Here is a 21,485-nt window from a genome sequence, read left to right on the forward strand (position 1 = left end):
GCGAAAGATTCTTGCTCTCTCTCTCTCTCTCTCTCTCACACACACACAATGTTGTTGATGCTGGCAGCTGGTTTCTCACTCCTAGAAGTGGGGTGACAGTGATTTATTATGAGGGGGGAGGGTCCAAAGGGAAAATGGCCAACCACAGAACACATCACATCAGAGGAAGAGATGAGAGGCTTGCAGAAAAAAAGGTGAGGAAGAAATATTACGGAAATATTGATCCCAGAGACCCAGAGAGAAATGGAAGAAACAGAGAGAGAGAGAGAGAGAGAGAGAGAGAGAGAGAGAGAGAGAGAGAGAGAGAGAGAGAGAGAGAGAGAGGGTGAGACAGAGAGAGAGACACAGAGAGAGAGAGAGAGAGAGAGACAATAATACATAGAACTATAATTCATGAGGGCTAGAGAGGAGAAAGGCCTTGAACCAAAGCACAGAACACAATGTCTTCAGAAGTTGGAGGAATAAGGGAAAGAAAGTAATGTGGGAGAGAGCAGGAGAGAAAGAGAAGGAAAGAAAGTGAAAGACAGAAAAGCACAAGAGATTGAGACCGAGAGATTGAGGGAGATAGCCAGAGAGAGCGAGACAGAGAGAGAGAGAGAGGGAGAGAGTGAGAGAGAGAGAGAGAGGGAGAGGGAGAGAGAGGCAGAGAAGATAACATAGGTATGGAGCGTAGTAAACACTATAGAGAATGAAGTCGTTTAGGAGTTGGTTACGGACGCCGGCTGCACGACAGAGAAGCAGTCTGAAACTTTTAACGGCTATTGGGATTGCCTCAACTTGGCTTAGTGCCTGCAGGTTCCTGAAACACACAAACACACACAAACAAACCTGTGCGCGCACACACACACACACACACACACACACACACAGAAGATAAATCACTTGCTATAGGTTGAACACCGTCAGACTTGCCTTCCCCCACACAGAGGGAATGCTGCTCACGGCTGATTCTCTCATTGGCAAGACGATAAAAAAAGAAAAAACTAGTGGAAAACTCTCCCGAGTATGAGCTTGAACAAGAGGAGAGTAGGGAGTACGGAAAGAAACAGGGGAGGAGGAAAGGAAGAGTGGAAATGGGAAAGCCAACCTTGAAATGGTAAGATCTTTTAGACTGGATTAACACCTGGGTGTTGCTGCATAAGTGAACAAAGTGCATTATAGCGATTCCAACAAACGGCTGCTTGCGCGATATTCCATCTCGAAATGAATTCCTCAGACACTTGAGTGGAATGCATATCAGCTAGAGAGGAGCGGAGGAGGAGGAAACAAACCGATGTTGAATATTATGTGACGAGAAGGATGGAGATGTTGTTGCTGGGAAAGACAACTCATTGGGGATGTTTAGCCGTTTGCAGAAAAGCTTTAAGGATGGCAATGTCGGTCGTTTGTCATTCCATAGATCAGTCCAACGCTTTGCTCCCAAACACGATACAGTACGTCAAAAACCATTGACTGGACGGAATGAATTATTGAAGGAGGAGGTCTATCAGTGTATGTTATCTCCGGAAGCAGTTGCAAGCCGCTGACAGGCCCGAAGGGCAGCAGCCACGGCGGCCATTGACAGACACAGAGCAGCGGGTGTGGGGGGGAGTTTGGAGAAACTATGGAGAAAAGACTTTCGGGCGGCACCATGGGGCTTCTGGAAAACCATTCGACACCTCAGGAGGGGAAAGCGGGGAACCATCCAAGCTGTGTACAGCATGGATGGGACTCAGCTGTTAAAATTAGGACGTTTTCGGGCAGTGGAAAGAACAAATTGAGGAACTTTAAGGTATATTATTACATAGCAGATGTATTGACATAGTCCCACTAAAAGTTTTGAAAACTATGTCGATTTAGCTCTGTCCTCCGTGACTCCCCGAAACGGTGAGCCGTACTCGGTGGCGAGCGCAGTGCTAAATGCGTTCGGTGCGAAAGGGCCTTTTAGGCCTCTGGTTTGAAGGCGTTAACTTTAATGTTTATCTGCATTTTTCCACACTTCCCACCTACTTTACATCTAATTTCTATTATTTTATTTTTGCCATGCTGCACTGCCAAGTTCAACTACAGGGTGCCAACCTCCGCTATGAGCTGTGCCAAGTTCTGTGTGCTGCTGCGCCTGCCATTTAGCACCCGCTGTAACTGGTACTGCTGCCGTGTCAAACTTCCAAAACACATCAATTGCGCCGCCGATAAACATTGAACAGTTGAAACACAAAATGACTGCATTATTGTATAATATAATTATTGTGTACTCCGTAAAATGAAACACTGTAGTTATACAGTAGCAGAGATGTGAGAGCAGATTGAAGAAAAAAACTAGCAGACTCTCTGTAACAAAAGCTTTGGGAGCACGCACGGCGCAAGCACACATATTAAGTACAGACCTCCAAACACGTTTTAACAAAAAGTCCTCCAGCCCACAGAAGTCACATTTTGACCAATCTGGCCCGTGACCCCCAGGGGTCCTTGAGGGAGTTCCAGGGGGTCCCCAGCTAAAAAATTGACCCTTATGTCTGGAACTCAGAGTGTACAATTTTCCATTTGTACACTCTCAGAGTTCAATTAACATTGAATTTACAATATAAATTGGGGTCCCAGAGATAGAAATGCCATTAAATGGGGGTCTGTGTAGCCTACTGCATGTCAAACTGGGGGTCCTTGAAATTAAAATGGTTGAGAATCACTGCTAGAGCCGTAAAAAAAATCTTCTCTTATGGGGGTCCCTGGCATATCTTTTCAAATGGGGGTCCGTGGGCTAATAAGTGTCAAGTTGTTATGAAGAAGTTTGAGAAGCAATGGTCTAAGGCTAGAGAGGTTGGTGACTGGGTTCTCAACTCCTTGGTCCTGGGAATCCAGACTAGCACCAGGGTTGCCAGATCTGCTTATTATAATTTCCCCGCAATATTTTATTTGAAAATAGCCGGATCTACAAGCTCACAACACGTTGTGAGCTTGTAGATCTGCAATTTTCAAATAGCTGATGTATATGTCAAAGTGCTCATGTGGTCCATAGTCGCTTCTTTTGGGCTGGTTTTCCTAGACCTGGTTGCTTGTTTCTCTCACAGAATCTGGCAACACTGACTAGCACTAGTTTTCTAGTCTACACGGTAATTAGTTCATTCACATCTCTGTTGCTAGGTAAGGCAATGCAAATGTGTGTAAAGCACATTTCAACAACAAGGCAATTCAATGTCTAGGTACTAAGACTACAGGAATTTGTGTTTGTTTTTGCATTGTTAATCCGGTTGGCCTGATGTCCTCAGGTCCAACTTATTTCCTCATTGAATTCCAAAAATGTAATAAAATCAAGAAATAATTGTCCTTGAATGGAGAAAATAATGTAATAGAAATCTAATCTGTGGAATACATTACCCCGAGAAATCACAGAAATAAGCTCAGTAAACATCTTTAAGCAGCAGTTGAAATCCATCTCTTCAATTTAGCTTTTAACTAGCTGATTTATAAGCTTTATAAGCTGATTTTATTGTATTGAATAATTGTTTATTATAGCGCTATAAAATAGTGCAAAGTACAAAAAGCACCTTAACAGGAGAACATCTGGGTTGTAAGGTCTCTGATTGACTTTCCTGGGCCAACAGTGAGAATCTGGCAGAGGAAGAAAACAAACCTTGAGCAAGACCTTTTAACCACTAACTGCAGTGAAACTGTTAAGTGGACAATGGTACAAGCATACAGGCTCTGCGTTTTCTGTAATGGGCCATCTCCCGGGTGTGAATGTGAACAATTGTGATTAGGTCACAGCATTAGCTTACAATAATCGTCTGCTCTCTGCTTGCTTATTATACTTGCTTGGCGAAGAGAAGAAGATGCACATGTCATACATTTATACAAATACATCTAATGAAATCAATCCAAATAGCAAATTGCTGACATGTTCTATCACATTTCACCACAGTGCTGTCATGGTGGCGACTCTGTCAGATGATAGGAACACAATTATTATTATAATAATAATGATAATATAAATAAAACTACAACACAAAAGTTTAAACTCTTTCGACAGCATTTTGAGCACAGTTTCTGGCGACGTGCCAAAGTGTAATGGTATGGCACTCCCTTTCGTACAGACTATTACCGCTTAAATGGAATTGCTTTCAGAGTAATCAAAACATATTTTATTGCAATTAAATTCCGTCTGAGCCGTGACCGTTGCCCATTTCGCTCCCATTAAAAATCGATGCGGACGGCAAACGCCTCTGTCATCTGAATGCGAGATGGGCCGAGATTTTATTCCCCCTCATTTCCTGACTGAGCGGGACAGACAAGTGGGCTTCATCTGTCTGTCAGTCATCAAGCCAAGTGGAAAAGAGATTCAGACGCAGAGATGTCACCGCTTTGTGATTACCACATGCTCACCCTCTCTCACACTTCACTCAAGCTTTACATAGAAGGGTCTAATGACATAATATATATAGCGTCGCTGTCTGGTGGGAAAGCTAAGCACGTCCAAAACCTTTGCTTTTCAGAAAATGTACCAAAAATAAATAAAAATGTGTTCCAATGATGGATGTTATTATTTAGACACAACCTCTTCTTTGGTTAAATATTTATAAAACCCACATTTTGTTTTCACAGGGATTTTACCACGGTCAATCCCTATTTGGGGCACATCATTATACTGTAGTTCAGTGGTTTTCAAACTTTTTTGTGTCAAGGACCCCCAAATTGACACATATTAGCCCAGGGACCCCCATTTGAAAAGATATGCCAGGGACTCAACCATTATGATTTCTTGGGGGTCCCAATCTTCACAGTAGTATCATAATCAGTGTTCATTTAACTCTGAGAGTGTACAAATGGAACCAAATGGACCCGTTAGGGTCCATTTGGTTCCATTTGTACACTCTCAGAGTTACAGACACACACGGTTCAATTTGGTTCCTAACTATTCATTTGTCTGGGGACCCCCGGGAACCCTCTCAAGGACCACTGGTGGTCCCCGGACCACTGGTTGAGAACCACTGCTGTAGGTGAAAGTTTTTAAAAGATAGAAAAATAGCAGATCTACATGCTCACAACGTGTCGTGATGCGCCACGTTGGGAGCTTGTAAATAGGCTATTTTCGGTACTTTAATGCAACACTCTCGTAGTATAAAAGGGCATTACTTTATGAAAAAACAAAGATGAAATGTGGAGATACAAGGTTTCTGCCCAATATCAATGATATGCAGCCTGTTGAGGAAGCTACTGTAGACTGAGTTTACCGTGCATTCCCGCACTTTATTACTGCAGTAAATGTAAACGGCTTACTCACCACTGTCTGTCATATCAAATGTTAGGATGGAGGACCTCTTTGTATTTTCATAGAAAGTTACAGTACGTACAGTATGTATTAGGGGTGAGAGTCACCAGGGACATCATGATTCATTTTATCACAATTCTTGGGCCACAATTCCATTCTGTGATTCATTGCGATTTCTATACATTTTCCACTTGTGTTGACTGCCATGAAAAGTTGCAGTGTTTCAAAAAACACTATAAAATAATAATAATACTAATTTTATTTGTAATCTTAGGCTGAATTATCCCCACCCCTAGAATGTATTCTAGGCCTATATCTTCATAATTAATATAAGGCCAATCTAGTGTTGAGCTTCCAGTTTATCTTTGTAACTTCCTTTCCTCTGCTAGCTACCAGAGCAGGTCCACTAGGGCAGTGGTTCTCAAACTTTTTCACGTCAAGGACCCCCAAATTGACACTTATTAGCCCACGGACCCCCATTTGAAAAGATATGCCTGGGACCCCCATAAGAGAAGATTTTTTACTGCTCTAGCAGTGATTCCCAACCATTTTAATTTCAAGGACCCCCAGTTTGACATGCATTAGGCTACGGACCCCCATTTAATGGCATGTCTATCTCTGGGACCCCAATTTATATTGTAAAATCAATGTTAATTTAACTCTGAGAGTGTAAAAATACACTCTCAGAGTTACAGACCCGTATGGGTCCATTTGGTTCACTATCCATCATTTAGCTGCGGACCCCCTGGAACTCCCTCAAGGACCCCTGGGGGTCCCTGGACCCCACTTTGAGAACCAGTGCACGAGGGGGCTACTTCTCAAAGTACACAAGGAAAGACCACCTGACATTTTTCTCCTTTGGCATGAAATGTGTTATAAGACCTTTACACTTTAAATCTCTTAACAAGATCACCGTTAACCAAGCATGTTATTATGTAGCGCTGCTGTATGTTCTTATGCGTTTTGTGCTCTAATTTGTATCGCTGCTGTTGTCTCCCTGGTCCCTAGATCTCACGCCTCACATGTAAAGGAGAAATGAATACTAAGTAAATTAAAACATGCATCAATAAAGACAACACAACAACACACGCTGACTAATACACGTGCCAACAGACATTAAGAAATGCCATTAATATGTTACATACATAAAATGATGAGTCATATGTGTCTGTTTGTGTGCATGTTGCGCATCAAAACATACTGTATGCATATTACAGAGCTGTGGGAAATGGATTACAACATTGCAAATGCCGTATACATATGCACATGAAGTACCTAATATATCTGTTCTCCACTACATCTAAATACCTCAAAAGCTTTTCTCCAATATGATTTACATGACAAAAAGGAAATTGAAAAGATATTGACTGACGCTGACACTTATCTGATTCACTACACCTGTGGGTAAAGTTAAGTGGAACGGAAGAAAGATACAGAGAAGTGGGAAAAAGCATGTATAAAGTGAACTGATATCTTTTCTTGTTTAGTCGTTTTGGGAGGAAGGGAGGAATGAGTGATGGTTTTATGTAAATAAAGAGACAAATATACTGGGAACGGGGAAGAAAATCAGGAAGATAGATGTGTAAACATTTTATTATTCTTCCTCTGAGCTTTAAATAAGTCTTTGGGGTAACATTTCTCACTGATAAAATGACAGCTCGGCTCTCTATAGAATCGACATTTTAATGAATACGGTAACACAAAAGAAACTAGAAGAGATATAAAAGTAAGAGTTTCTGCCCTCGCTCCCACTGGACGTCACATACCACAGAAAACAACTCAAGGTTTTTTGCTCGTCATCGCCAGAGACACTCCAAAGGAGTGACGTCCTGCCGTTTAAATGTCTTCTGTTTTCGAGAGCAGCTACACTCTACAACCGTGACTAACAATATAGGTGACACTTTTAAAGACAAAAGGTCTCCCGCGAAAAAGAGAACATTTTATTAGGGATTTCAGGTGAACCAAGCCCATGGCACCGGACAGAGAGATAAAATACTCCAGGCCTGACCCAATTGGCAAGTTGTGAGAAACTGTTTTATCAGCAAGGGGGGAAAGAGAAAACCAGGCAGGCTGAAAGACTACTACACTCCAAGCAAAAATGGTGGAGGAAAACTGGCAGAGAAAGACTCGCTCGCTTCATGAACTATTAAGGAAGACTCCTTAGACAGTATTTTATTTTAACATGCTCATAAAGTGTTTTATGAGCATGAAATTTTCGTAGTCTCTGTCTAAGGATTCTTCCTTAATTGTTTATGCAGCGAGCGAGTCTTTTTATGCCAGTTTTTGAGACCACTGCACCTGCAGTCAACCCTGAACAAAGGACAAATAAGGGTGCAACAGTTTACCCTGTACTTCTATATGGAACTGAGAATGGCTCAGTCACGACCATTTCGTATGAGTAACACTTGGCAAAAGGGTCTTGCTACTACGTATTAGCATTAATACGTTTATATGGAACAATTTAGCTCTAAAAAGACGAGGAAAAAACACTTTCACTGAAACGCGCACAGCTGAGACTCTAAACAGCTGAGTGTGATTAGAGTAGAGCAGCAGTGCTTGATCGCATGTCCTTAAGTACAAGTCAACCTCAAACTAGAAGGATGCGTTCCAGATAGTATGCAGCAAAGATTGCTTTTGCTAAGACTGTAGCCAAATACAGTATTAACTCTCTGAGTGCCAAAAACGAGTTATCCCGAGTTTTCTCTGAATGCCCTCAGTGCCAAGAACGAGTTATCCCGAGTTTCTAAAAATAAATAAAAAAATATTATATATATATTTTTTAAAAGAATGTTCAGAACCCAAGATATCGTGATCCGAAGATTTGCTGCTCCATTCACTTCTTGTTTAACTTATTACTGAAAAAGGCTGTATCTCGGCTCCTGAGCACTTTTTTTTACTTTAAAAAAAATTGCTGGCACAGTATGAACACATTCTTTTATTTCATTGGCACTGAGAGAGTTAACGGAGTGATACAAACTCCAAACCCAAGCAACACCTCAGTATGGGCCAACACCAACACGACAATCCAAAAGCGAGTGCAATGACAGTAAGTCAAACTGCAAACCACATTGTTATGTTTGATATCGTGCTCCATTAGGTTTAGTGCTCGCAAGTTATTCACCCAGAAGCGAGCTCATGTCAGCAAATGACTGTGTATTAAAAAAGAATGGCTTGTTAAAAATGTTCATGAGCAACCACTGTATAACTGTGAATTAGGACACCAATGGGATGTTCCACCGCTGTTGAGGGCAATGGCAGAATTTCAATGGCATATAAAACTCCTGGCTTATTGTGGCCGCAATAAGCATGTGGTCAGAGGCGGAAAACCGTCAAAATGTTACAGTTAGCCATTACAGGCCATTGTTAGCAGAGGGAAATGTATTTCAGTATTATCTGGGAAAACCATCAGAAACTGACCGGCAGTGTGGTCTGCCAAATGGTCTACTTTCACATAACAGCCACTGGACAACACCGACATATCTACTGAGGGTCAAAGGCATGTCTGCCGTAGGGGAACAACTCATTTGTTCTGCCCTTTGATTTGAACATGGCGCAAAAAAAAAAAGTGAAAGCCTGAAGGGATCATGCACTCTGCAGACAAGGGCAAACCAGGGTGAAATGAAAGCTTGGCATAATAAGGAACACTTCATATTATGACCCATCTACCAAGGCCATAAGAGTCTTTCAAGAGTAATCTCTCAAGAACAGATTCAGAGCTGCGCTACTGAATCTGTCGAGAGCCCCGTTCAGAACGTGTGTGCGTTAGCTTACGAGTGGGCGTGCCTTCAGATCAGGAAGCAGGCCGCGCTTTACCCAATCAAATGTAGTGGGCGGGATTTACTGTCATGTGCGCTCCCTTCCCACTGAAAACAAACCCAAACTCATTTAACAATAGCGTCCTTGGAGCAGACAAAACCACGGAAAGATATTCACATTTTAACTTGCTCTTTCATCATAGAAACAAGTGGGCTTATAACCAAAACGATCCATGTTCTCTGGGAGAAGTGGCGTTAGTGTTCCGTGTAGAAATATTGTTAGTGGGAATGAAAACATAGTCGCACCACTGGAAGTGGAGCGCTGAGGGCAGACCAAAACCCCGGTTTCCTTGCGCACGGGTGCTTCATTCAGCTCGTCCCAGAGCCAAGTGAAAGAGTAAAAAACAGCAGAGGGCGCTGTTTTTCCTTTTTATTTGGCGATGGGTTCCCAGATTGTTCAAGAGTGACATGTTGGCTGCTAGCACAATCTCAGAATCCTCCCATCTGTATGATTGAATGTCCCCGCATCCTGACGGCCGATTTACCGGATGCAGTTCTTTTGCCCTGCGTCAGCTTCGCGGCGCAGTGTACACAAGTCGTATTGGGAAACAAGATAGACAAAGCGTATCGGCTAACCAACTGTTGAGTAGATTTGGAAGTCCAGAGGGATATTTTTGACTCGACTCTCCTCGGAACTCTGCCGAATGCACATATTTTTTAATGAATGCACATATCATGGAAGAAATAGGTTGGCTCGAGAAACTAAGGCCATAGAGAATCCAGCCTACAACGGTATACAGCCTGCGTGTGTGCAGTGGTGTGGTGGAAAAAGTACTAAAATGTTTTACTTAAGTAAAAGTACCAATACTGCCATGTAGAAATACTCTGTTACAAGTAAAAGTCCGGAATTCAAAATGTCCTTGAGTATAAGTACTTCACAAGTTTTCAAGTGTATAACTTGTATAAAAATCCTTTGAAAATAGCAGATCTACAAGCTCACGAAGCGACGCGTTGTGAGCTTGTAGATCGTCTATTTTCAAATTGCCAAAGTGTAAATAGGGCTGAGGAGGTTTTGTAATAATAATCAAAATCTACAAAGTAATTAGTAACTAAAGCTTTCAAACAATTGTGGTGGAGTAAAAAGTACAATATTAGCCTCTGAGATGTAGTGGAGTAGAAGTAAAAGTGCTGCAAATTGGAAATACTCCAGTAAAGTGAAAGTACCTCAAAATTGTACTTGAGTACATGCACTGTGTGTGTGTGTGTGTGTGTGTGTGTGTGTGTGTGTGTGTGTGTGTGTGTGTGTGTGTGTGTGTGTGTGTGTGTGTGTGTGTGTGTGTGTGTGTGTGTGTGTGTGTGAGAGAGTGTGAGTGTGTGTGTGTGTGTGTGTGTGTGTGTGTGTGTGTGTGTGTGTGTGTGCGTGCGTGCGTGCGTGCGTGCGTGCGTGCGTGCGTGCGTGCGTGCGTGCGTGCGTGCGTGCGTGCGTCTTGAAAGAAAAACGTAAGATAGAGAGAGTGAGAAAAAGGAGAAAAGGAGACCATTTGAAAGACAGTGACAGACAGGGTGACGTCCTCAGAGACATACAGACACAGCCAGGGGCACAGGGAGGGGAGGGCTGTACTGTACTTACTCGGTGGGCTGTAGGAGAGCCGTCTTGCCCAGGCGGAGGATGACCGGTCCCCGAGGGTTACGGATCTTCTTGACCTCCGCATTCTTCAGCAGGGAGAATCGGCGGACCAGGTTGAAACCTGACATTGAACGTCCACACACATTAAAGGGATATTTCACTTTCAAATGTCCTGTCACCACACAACAGTATCTGTGTGTAGTGTGTGTGTGTGTGTGTGTGTGTGTGTGTGTGTGTGTGTGTGTGTGTGTGTGTGTGTGTGTGCCCCGTGTGTGTCTGTGTCTCTGCCGGGCAATATATCAATATTTTATCGATGATATGATATGGCAAAAATGTTGTCTTTTCCTGGTTTTAATGATATCTATTTTCGTAAGATATTGTGATATTTGAAGTTGTACGTATTGTGTGTGTGTGTGTGTGTGTGTGTGTGTGTGTGTGTGTGTGTGTGTGTGTGTGTGTGTGTGTGTGTGTGTGTGTGTGTGTGTGTGTGTGTGTGTGTGTGTGTGTGTGTGTGTGGGGGTGTGTGTGTGTGTGTGTGTGTGTTTACCTGTGATGTTGTGCCTGGCTGTTTGAGGGAACTTCCAGTCATCCACCTGTACAGAGGGGCATCTCACACCTGGTGAGGCTGCAGATAAAGAGGGAGAGAAAGCATCGGTCAGACGGCAGAAAAACATCAGTTATGATGATCCAAGCCTACAAGAGATGTCCAGCAGAGCACGGATTTCTACAGTGGAAACTGTCAGATTTGTTTTCTTTTTACTGTATCATCACTTCACTCAACGCATGAGAGGAAATGTGTGTTTGTGTGTTTGGCTGTTTGCGCGCCGTGCATGTGTGTGTGCTGAGCGCCAGTGGTGGAAAGTAACTGCTGTAAGTACATGTACTCAAGTACTGTACTTACATACACATTTGAGGATTTTTTACTTTACTGGAGTATTTGAAATTGTCAGTACTTTTACGTCTACTCCACTACATCTCAGAGGCAAATATTGCACTTTTACTCCACTACAATTATTTGAAAACTTAAGTTACTAGTCACTTTTGATTATTATTACAAAACATGCATTAACCACTTCAGCCCTAAGTATACTTAGGCTATTTGAAAATAGCCGATCTACAAGCTCACAACGCGTCGCTTTGCGATGCGTTGTGAGCTTGTAGATCTGCTATTTTCAAACCATTTTTATACATTTGGAAATGTGTGAAATGGGACATTCTGCAAAATGATTACTTTTACTTTCAGTACTAAAGTACAACTTAATGCTAACACTTTTGTACTCAAGTCAATTTTGAACACCGGACTTTTATTTGTAACAGAGTATTTCTACATTGTGTTATTGGTACTTTTTACTTAAGTACAATACGTGAGTACTTCTTCCACCTCTGCTGAGCGAGTGCCAGAGCGGGGGAAAGTGTAAAACAAAGAGAGAGAGAGAGAGAGAGAGAGAGGGAGAGGGAGAGTTTGATAAGTAAAAAAAGGAAAACAAGGGCAAAGCCTGCACAGGGAGGATTAGAGGCCGGTCTGACAGCTAGTCTAGCAACACCATGGCTTGTCTGTCGCCCCGGCCTCCACATTGATGGACATGTTCTCACCCCGTCGGGGGGGAGGGAGGGGGGAGGTTATGCAGTAAAGTGTTACCTGTCAGAAAAGCGTGCCTGGCTTCTAGAAGGGGGGGGGGGGGGCGGAGTGAGAGGTACAGTATTAACCCATTCAATCCGGAAATGCATCTTCTAAATCACAACAGCTTTCTGAAAACCGTATGTTGCTATAACAATATCAGTGGTTCTCAAACTTTTTCATGTCAAGGACCACCCAAAATGATGTGTATTTGGTCGCGGACCCCCCCCCCCCCCATCTCAAAATATTTAGTTCAAGGGACCCCCCAGAAGCAAATATTTGAGTTATAAATGTTTGCTTTAAAAAATATATATATATATTCAAAGATTTGCACAAATTGTCATGATTTTTCAAAAATAGCAGATCTACAAGCTCATAGCTGCTTGTATATCTGCTATTTTTGAATAGCCAAAGTGTAAAATAATGGCTATCGCTATAAAATCTAAAATGACACAAATGTGTTTCAGGATTGAATGTGTTAAACCAAGGCAGTACAGGTATACCTGCCCCCCCCTCCCCCGTAGGTTAAATGTGATCCAGAGATAATTGATCTCTTTGGGGCGAGGGGGTCCGCCCCCATCAATGCGCGGCGCTGAACTTGCCCCACCTTGAAAGAGCTTCTGGACGTGACATGTGTGTGTGTGTGTGTGGACATCTTGGATGAAGGAGAAATGTATTTTTTTTCTCCTATGAGTTCTATACTGAGAGACGGACGGCTTGTGGACCAGGGACATGGTCTGCGTTGTGTCCCGGGACTGCATTGGTTCTCAAAGTGGGGTCCTTGGGGGGTGATACCAGGGGGTTCCCAGCAAAATGAGTTAATTTAGCATTCAATTCAGTTGAACCACTTGAGCCCGATATACATCGGCTATTTTCCCAAGAAATCGTGCAAAAATGTTTAACATTTGGAATATTTTTGAAACACTTTAACAAATCTTGTATGGGGGGTCCCTGGCACAAAATATTTTCCGATGGGGGTCCGCGGCCAAATAAAGACATTGAAAAGTTTGAGAGTCACATAGTGTACTGCAGAGCCATGCATTTTGTAGCGTGGCCGAGAGGCGTGACGCACTACTTTCATTAGGCCTCATGTAATATTTAGCTACATGGTCTTTAATAGGCGGTGCTTTAAAGACATTCCGTCTCTTTCACTGTGGGGCAGACATCAACTCGTGTCGCCAGTGAGCGGAATGTTTTATTTTTTATTTTTTACATAATCTAATCTGAGCTACAGATGTTAACCCATTAAGACGGGAACGCATCTGTGTCATTTTAAGATTTCTTTGGCTATTCAAAAATAGCAGATCTACAAGCTCGTAGCACGGCACCGAGTGCCGCGCTATGAGCTTGTAGATCTGCAATTTTTTTTTGATTTTTTTTTTGCAAATCTTTGAATATATATATATATATATTTTTTAAACTACATTTTTAACTAAAATCTTTGCTTCTGGGGGTCTCTGGAACAAAACTTTTTAATGTCAAGGATCCTCAAATTTATATGCATTTGGCCACAAACCCCCCCATCTCAAAATATGTTGTTCCAGGCCCCCCCATCCCCCCAAGGAGCAAAGATTTGAGTTTAAAATGTTCCCTTTAAAAAATACATATTTCAAAGATTTGCCCAAATGTTGTATACAAGATTTGCCTAAATAATGTATACAAGCTCATAGCGCGGCACTCGGTGCCGCGCTATGAGCTTGTAGATCTGCTAATTGTGAATAGCCAAAGTATACGAATAATGGTTAAAGTGGTTACACAGATATGCGTTCCCGGTCTTAATGGGTTAATAATATTTGGGGAACTTGGCATGATGCCATATTGCGTGCTGATGATGCAAGGTGACCCATCGTTTTTTTTGGGTCTCACACCATCAAAGCCACACATTGACGTGATGTGAAACCGCATCAACCGGAGGGAGCTGACCATTTTGGTGAGATCGAAACTAATTTAGCGCCGGAGTCAGAGGGGGAGTGATTCTGCAGCTAATGAATGGCTCCAATTAGACTGTGTGAGTCAGACAAACAGCAACTGTGCTCTGAAGGACATCCGCATTGCCTGTGCGCGCGTGTGTGTGCGTGTGCGCATCTGAGAACAAACAAGGGTCTGAGTCACTCTGCCAGGCAGGGGAAAGGCTTAATTAAATAAATTGTATTAAAGAGTCTTGTATTGTATTTGCAGTTCCGTTTCTAGTCTTCTTATTACCGCTACTCATTAACGAAATCCCAAATTAATTATACCGCATTCATGTTAAAATCCGCCCGGTGCGTCGTGGCAACTGAACCCAGAAACGAGGCGTTCCGACAACAAAAGCCACTGGATTGGTTGAAGTCTCGATACCATGAGTCAGCTGAAAGAGCGTTTGTGAACTGGAACACAAGCAGACAGATGATTTGTTTGTTTGGTTTATCATTTAGATATGTTAAGAAGAACAAATCCTATATGCCATCTTCTACTTTCTTATGATTCTTCAGAGCTGATGAAGAGCACTGGCTGCAACTTCACTGTAGAGCCAAATTTACTAACTAAACGCATCGCGCTGCAGCACGTTGTGATCTTGTAGATCTGTTCTTTTTGTCACGTCCGGTATACATTAGGCAGCGATCACGCCGCCTGTTCGGCGAAAAACTACTTACATATTTCGTGGAATGTTATACATGTTTTGTAAAATGTTTTTTATTAACAAAATCAATAGCCAAAAACAATGCATAATTATTTTATAATTATGCCAAATATTTTTCCAGGACCCTTGATAAATTCCAAACCTTTTCCAGGACTGTAATTATTTCTTTCTAATTTCAAAATATTTCCAGGAATTTCATGACCCTGGGGACCCTGTCGTATACATTATTTTTTACATGTTATACAGCCGATGTGTCCCAATTTTTTATCACTTTCACCCTAGCGTCCCTGTTATGGGCATGGCATTATACTGTAGTTGAACATTTTCCAAAGGTTTTAACAAACAGCAGATCTACAAGATCTACGTTTTTTCAAATTGGTGGGAATTGATTTTGGTAATCAGTGGGCTAGGACTCCAAAATGGGGATTGGCATCGGAGCCAAAAGGCATGGCAGCGGCTGGGCTCTACTTCACTGGATTCTTTTTTAAAGTTATTTATCTTCAAAGCCAAGTATAGTTAGCCTTTGTTTGCATGCTGTCAGGACATGGATTTGTGGATGTTTACCTTGGTTTTTCAGATAATTCACTGAAGGCTGACAGGAACCCAGAGAAAAGAGATTTAACAGGAGAGTGCAAAGCTAAGATTCAAAACCTTAGCAAGCGCTAACTCATTGACAGCTTCTCTCTCTGACGAGAGCACCTGCCTGCCCCATCAATCACCACCATGGCACCACCACCTCAAAGTGCATGTTACACGTCTTCATTCTGCTTGGAAGACAAGTCAGGGGTCCTTGACATTTCTGACAGAACAATGTGCGAAGAGAACATCAAAACCCAATGGACTTAACCCATTAAGACCGGGAACGCATCCGTGTCATTTTTGGATTTCTTTGGCTATACAAAAAATAGCAGATCTACAAGCTCATAGTGCGGCACCGAGTGCCACGCTATGAGCTTGTATATCTGCAAATCTGCAAATTCTACAAATGTCTTCTAAATCCTAACAGGTATATGAAAAAAACCTATGTTGCTATATTTCAGTGGTTCTCAAACATTTTCATGTCAAGGACCTCCAAAAATGATATGTATTTGGGTGCGGACCCCCATCTCAAAATATTTTTGTTCCAGGGACCCCCAGCAGAAGCGAAGATTTGAGTTACAAATGTTCGCAAAAGATTTGCAAACATTTTCCACGAAAAAAAAAAAAAAGCAGATCGACAAGCTCATTGCACGGCACTCAGTGCCGTGCAATGAGCTTGTATATCTGCTACAGTAGTTTTGAATAGCCAAAGTATACAATCATGGTTTAAGTGGTTACACACAGATGCGTTCCCGGTTTAAACGGGTTAAAGTGGTTGAGCGTTGGAAATGTAATTTCACGGCAGCATGCTAAAGAAGAAACTTCATGCGCGATGAACCCTGCAGCGTGGCATGGTTACACTAGCTTTTCTTGGGGTTTCAAAAACCTTGAAATGTTTGAAAAAGGTAAAAAAGTGTCTGTCAGGCCCTGTCCATCTCCCAGGAGCATGTCACACGTCTGCCTCCTGGTATCTTTCAAGGCCCTGGATTGTGACTGAGAGTAAGAGCTGTCAGAGAAGGCAGCGTTTTGGAGGAAGCAAGCAGCCAGAAAGACTTGAAATGGGAAAAAGTTGAACAAATTGAATGAATCGAAGACTTGGAAGTCGGAACTAAATGTACCAGACAACTAACTGACAGTACAGTGCGAGAAAGTGTAAAGGAAAAGAGTTTAAAGGAGAACTATAAGGCCTCTGATCTTCTGTCTCAGTAAAACATCTCTCTCTCTCCCTCTCTCTTTTATACACTGGGCTACCCCCAATACAGAATCTACCAACTCAGCAAAAAAGTATACTCCCTGCACACTCACAAAGACATATTACTACTTTAACTCTTTAAGACCGGGAATGCATCGGTGTGTCATTTTTAAGATTTCTTTGGCTATTCAAAAATAGCAAATATACAAGCTCATAGCGCGGCACCGAGTGCCGCGCTATGAGCTTGTAGATCTGCTATTTTTGAAAAATCATGAAAAAGTTGTGCAAATATTTGATTTATTTTCCTTTTTTTTTGGCAGACATTTGTAACTCAAATCTTTGCTTCTGGGGGTTCCTGTAACAAAATATTTTACAAATGTTCGCTTAAAAAATAATGTATAATCCAAGATTTTGCCACGATTTTTTTTTAAATAGCAGATCGACAAGCTCATAGCGCGGCACTCGGTGCCGCGCTATGAGCTTGTAGATCTGCTATTTTTGAATAGCCCAAAGAAATCTTAAAATGACACACAGATGCGTTCCCGGTCTTAAAGGGTTAAAAAAGACACACTGACTCTCACACGCACACAAAAAAGCACTCATCTTCCCCAACTCTCTCCAAGCAGGCTCTCTGAAGTAGAAGAAAGACTCGCACTCAACTCACCGCAGCCCCCATCATTTTTAACCCAAAAATCCACTTCTGACATTTTTTCCACTTTCTTTTCTCATCGGCTGCTTCAACTTTTTTTTATTGGGCAGAGGACAAAGGGGAGGAGAGAGGGAAGAAGGAGAGGTGTCGTTTGAGGTTAAGGCAGCTATTTTTAATCAGCCAGTCACTCAAAGAGATGTTTGAAGCCATTTGAGGGGCTGGAGATGAACAGCCGCTCTCAGAATGGCTTATATTCCGAGACAGGAGAGTTGGGGGTGGGTGTGGTGACATGACCGCGGTGGGCGTGGCCTCAGTGCGGTGTCAATGAACAGTACAACATGTGAAAGTAAAAATTCAACAACATTTTGGTTCATGAAGTCGACTCTCTGTCATTAACTAATTTCCCGCCATGGACGCATAAAGTCGTTAGTTACACGATGTTTTAGGCACCGTAACACAGCTTTGGGATGATCGATCGTCACTCAGAGAAGAAGTATGTGGATGTGACATCATTCCAAAAAACGTCACATCCATCCGCCCCGAGTATGGGATTTTCAGAAAAACACCTCTAACTCAGTTGCTGTTTTTTGCATTGAAACCCACCGTTTTCAGCGGTTGTAACGTTGTTGTTCCTCTGAATACACAGATCCCTCCGCCTACCCACAGGGACTATTGTTCTTGTTTTTTTATGTACACAATGTCGCTTCCACGGCGTTTCAAATATCATCGGATTGAGGTAACAAACAAACAATGTTTAATACCTTGGCAGGTGATGTGTTAAGGAAAAGAAGCAAAAAGACTGCGTTGTATTATGTAACACCAATGCACAACAGCAGCGGCATACTTTCTGATAAAGTGGCAAGGTTCAATTCATGGAGGAACGACTGTCACCTTCGCCACTGCGGCAGGAGGCAGAACCAGCAAAAAAGCGGTTCGGCAAAGTTCAACTTTGCCGCATGCCGCATGGCTGCAGGACAGAGCAGCAACTAACCAGAAGCACCCTGTGGTCTGAAATAAGCAGTGGTGGAAAAAGTACTCAATTGTTTTACTTAAGTAAAAGTATCAATACTGCAATGAATGTAGAAATACTCCGTTACAAGTAAAAGTCCGGAATTCCAAATTTACTTGAATAAAAGTACTATATTATGCAGAATGTCCCATTTGAAGTTTTCAAATGTATAAAAATTGTTTGAGATCTACAAGCTCATCGCGACGCATTGTGAGCTTGTAGATCGGCTATTTTCAAATTGCCGAAATGTACTGTACGTATATAGGGCTGAAGTGGTTAACATATGTTTTGTAATAATAATCAAAATCTAGTGACTAAAGTTTTCAACTAATTGTAGTGGAGTAAAAGTACAATATTTGCCTCTGAGATGGAAGTGGAGTAGAAGTAAAAAATATTGGAAATTGGAAATACTCAAGTAAAGTACAAATACCTCAACATTTTACTTAAGTACAGTACTTAAGTAAATGTACTCAGTTACTTTACACCACTGGAAATGGGCGTGGACTAAGTGTACGCACAAAGGTCGACATCATCACCTTCGTCGGATTTTCAAGACGGTCGCAAATCGCTACTGCTGCTGGTGTGAATTTGCGTTGACAGACAGTGTACGTAAATCAATATGCGTTACATAAAGTGAATTTCACCAGTCCCTATAACATCTGTCTGCCATCTTTTTTTCCGTGGCTGCCTACAGGCTACAGTACACTTTCCACACTGTGTCCTTGTGACTGCTGTACAGTCGCGCTGTTGGCAATGTGTTCCTCGCTGCTAGCATGCAGCTAGACATCTGCCTCCCGTCTGTGTGAAACACCAGGATCTTTCCTGCAGACATAGCAAAATGCTTTTGTTGGGGTCTCGTAAGGCAACGGTACACAGGAGTTTCCCCTCCCCACTCCTCTCCCGGTACTACCTGCAATTATGTTTTCAATTTTTTTTTTTGCTGCGGGATGCTCACCAGGTCCGGGACACCGGGCTCAATGTCAGCGATGGAATGGTTTATTATACCCCTCCGTGAATGCTTAAGACATTTCCCTCTGTAAATGTTTTAATCAAACAACATCATACCAATGCTTTGCAAGTAGCCGTTTACCAATTCAAAAATAGCAGATATACAAGCTCATAGCGCGGCACAGAGTGCCGCGCTATGAGCTTGTAGATCTGCCATTTTTGAAAAGTCGTGAAAATGTGTGCAAATCTTTGAGTATATATATTTTTAAAGCGAACATTTTCAACTCAAATCTTTGCTTCTTGGGGTCCCTGGAACAACGAGATGGGGGTCCGCGGCCAAATACATATCATTTTGGGGGTCCTTGACATGAAAAAGTTTGGGAACCACTGATATAGAAACATACGTTTTTTTCAAAAAACTGTTAGGATTTAGAAGACAATTTTGTAGAATCGGCCTCAGGTCTTAATGGGTTAATGCAGATTTTGGGACAAATAGATTCGGGACAACTGCTAGTAATACGGGACTGTCCTGAATCGTCTCCTCTCAGTGAGTCTCCTCTCTTCAGTTTTGTTTCATCTACCGACCACAAATCTCTTGACAAGAATAGATTTTCGACAGAAAAAAAGATGCGGCAAATTAGGCATGAGAAATTATGGAAGCCATCTTCAGGTTGACAGGTGTTTTCCAACATTACCATATATTATGTATAGCTTTGAGTTTGTATGTAATTAATTGCACAGTAAAATCCTTGGTATTCATTTAACTAGGAGACTGTACGAATTTGAGTGTCAGTTTGTGAATAGGCTACACAACACAACCTGATATTTGCACACATGAAATGAAAGATTTGTTTACCCATGGCTGTGATAGCTTCTTAAAAGCAGCGTTTCAGCGTGGGGATTTTCCTTAATTGAAGGGCAAATTAAGTTCTTCAATGGATGGGGCTGGCCACTTTTTTGGGGGGAGTCTGAAGTCTTTTCAAACCCATCAGCTTGGCAGAGGACACAGTGGAACTTGAACCCATTTCTTCTCAAGCTGTGATCAAGGGGAAAGCATTTCCTTGTTGACAAGCTAATTAGCACAAAGTACGAATACCACTCCAGGATCCCGCTAGTCGCCGCGTGTAGCCTTTAAGAGATTGGATAGACTTGGCGGGGTTCGTTTCCTCTTTGATGGGCTGTCCTCGATTTCTTGCCAAGGCAGGTAATGATACAGCATTAGCAGGCATACACCACACCACTGCGTCGTCTCCGACTCGCAAAGAGAAATATTTATGTTAAATGATTCCTAACACTCGTGTCTTCATATTAGAAACCCTCCAGAAAAATGCGATTACGCAATCGCATAATTTACCACATAATCAGCAGAATGGCGCATAATTATGCGGGGGTAAAGATCTTTCAAAAAGGCTGCGTTGCATCGCATAATATGCACTTCGCATCGCATATTTCGCAACTTTTCAATTTTTTTGCATATTTCTTGCCGCATATTTCACAACTTTTCGCAACTTCCCGCAATTTCACCACATAAAATTGCAAAACAAAATGCATATTTCATCGCAAAATCAAGGATTTTAGCCCGCGTTTTTGTGGAGGGTCTATCATATGGTAATGTTTGAGGGTGCGTGTGTCACCGCAATGTGGTCTGTAGTTTGGCTGCATGTGGGGGGCCATGGGGTGGCACTTTAGTGCAACAGGTAATGCCAAATCATACTCCATCGTATGACGGTGTCCTGTGCCAATCATAGCAGATCTACAAGCTCTTTGAGCTTTGTGTGGAGTTTAATTTAGGCTTACCACCTACAGTACATCTCACTGGGCTGACCATGTGTGAAGGCTTTAAAAGTCAGTTAGCGCCACAGCACCAAAGAAAACAAAACAACAAAATAATATCAATGTCAAGGTCAATGCATGATACACAGGCAAACACAGAAGGAGGGAGCGCACACCTGTGTTGATGAGGTGCTGGCCACAGCAGGTAACAGTATTGACAATACTGTTATAAAAGGTTTATTTTAAGATGAAACCAACGTTTCGACGGGGAAGTCTTTCTCAGGGTTTTGAAAAACCTCCACTGTCGAAACAGACTCCACTGTCGAAACGTCGGTTTCATCTTAAAATAAACTTTTTGCATCGTGGCTAAGAGCTGTGCGGCCTCATCCTTTGTCAACAATGCATGATATACAAAATGAACGAGATGCAAAATGTACCTATTGTTAACGACACCTTGAGGCCTCTGAGAA

The 21,485-nt window shown here is 42.2% G+C and overlaps 1 protein-coding gene across 1 annotated transcript in view; it reads right to left on the bottom strand.

The window, feature by feature from the left end:
- Window positions 1-21,485, bottom strand: part of col16a1 (collagen, type XVI, alpha 1) — a 141,399-nt gene that overhangs the window by 103,268 nt on the left and 16,646 nt on the right. Inside the window, exons 3-4 of the mRNA XM_080441983.1 lie at window positions 11,175-11,252; window positions 10,631-10,748 (exon numbers count right to left, since the gene is read on the bottom strand). Coding sequence (XP_080298109.1) covers window positions 10,631-10,748; window positions 11,175-11,252 — 196 coding nt within the window. The remainder of the gene's footprint in view (window positions 1-10,630; window positions 10,749-11,174; window positions 11,253-21,485) is intronic.

Source organism: Gymnoscopelus braueri (genome assembly GCF_963280865.1).
Source record: "Gymnoscopelus braueri genome assembly, chromosome: 11".
NCBI lineage: Eukaryota > Metazoa > Chordata > Actinopteri > Myctophiformes > Myctophidae > Gymnoscopelus > Gymnoscopelus braueri.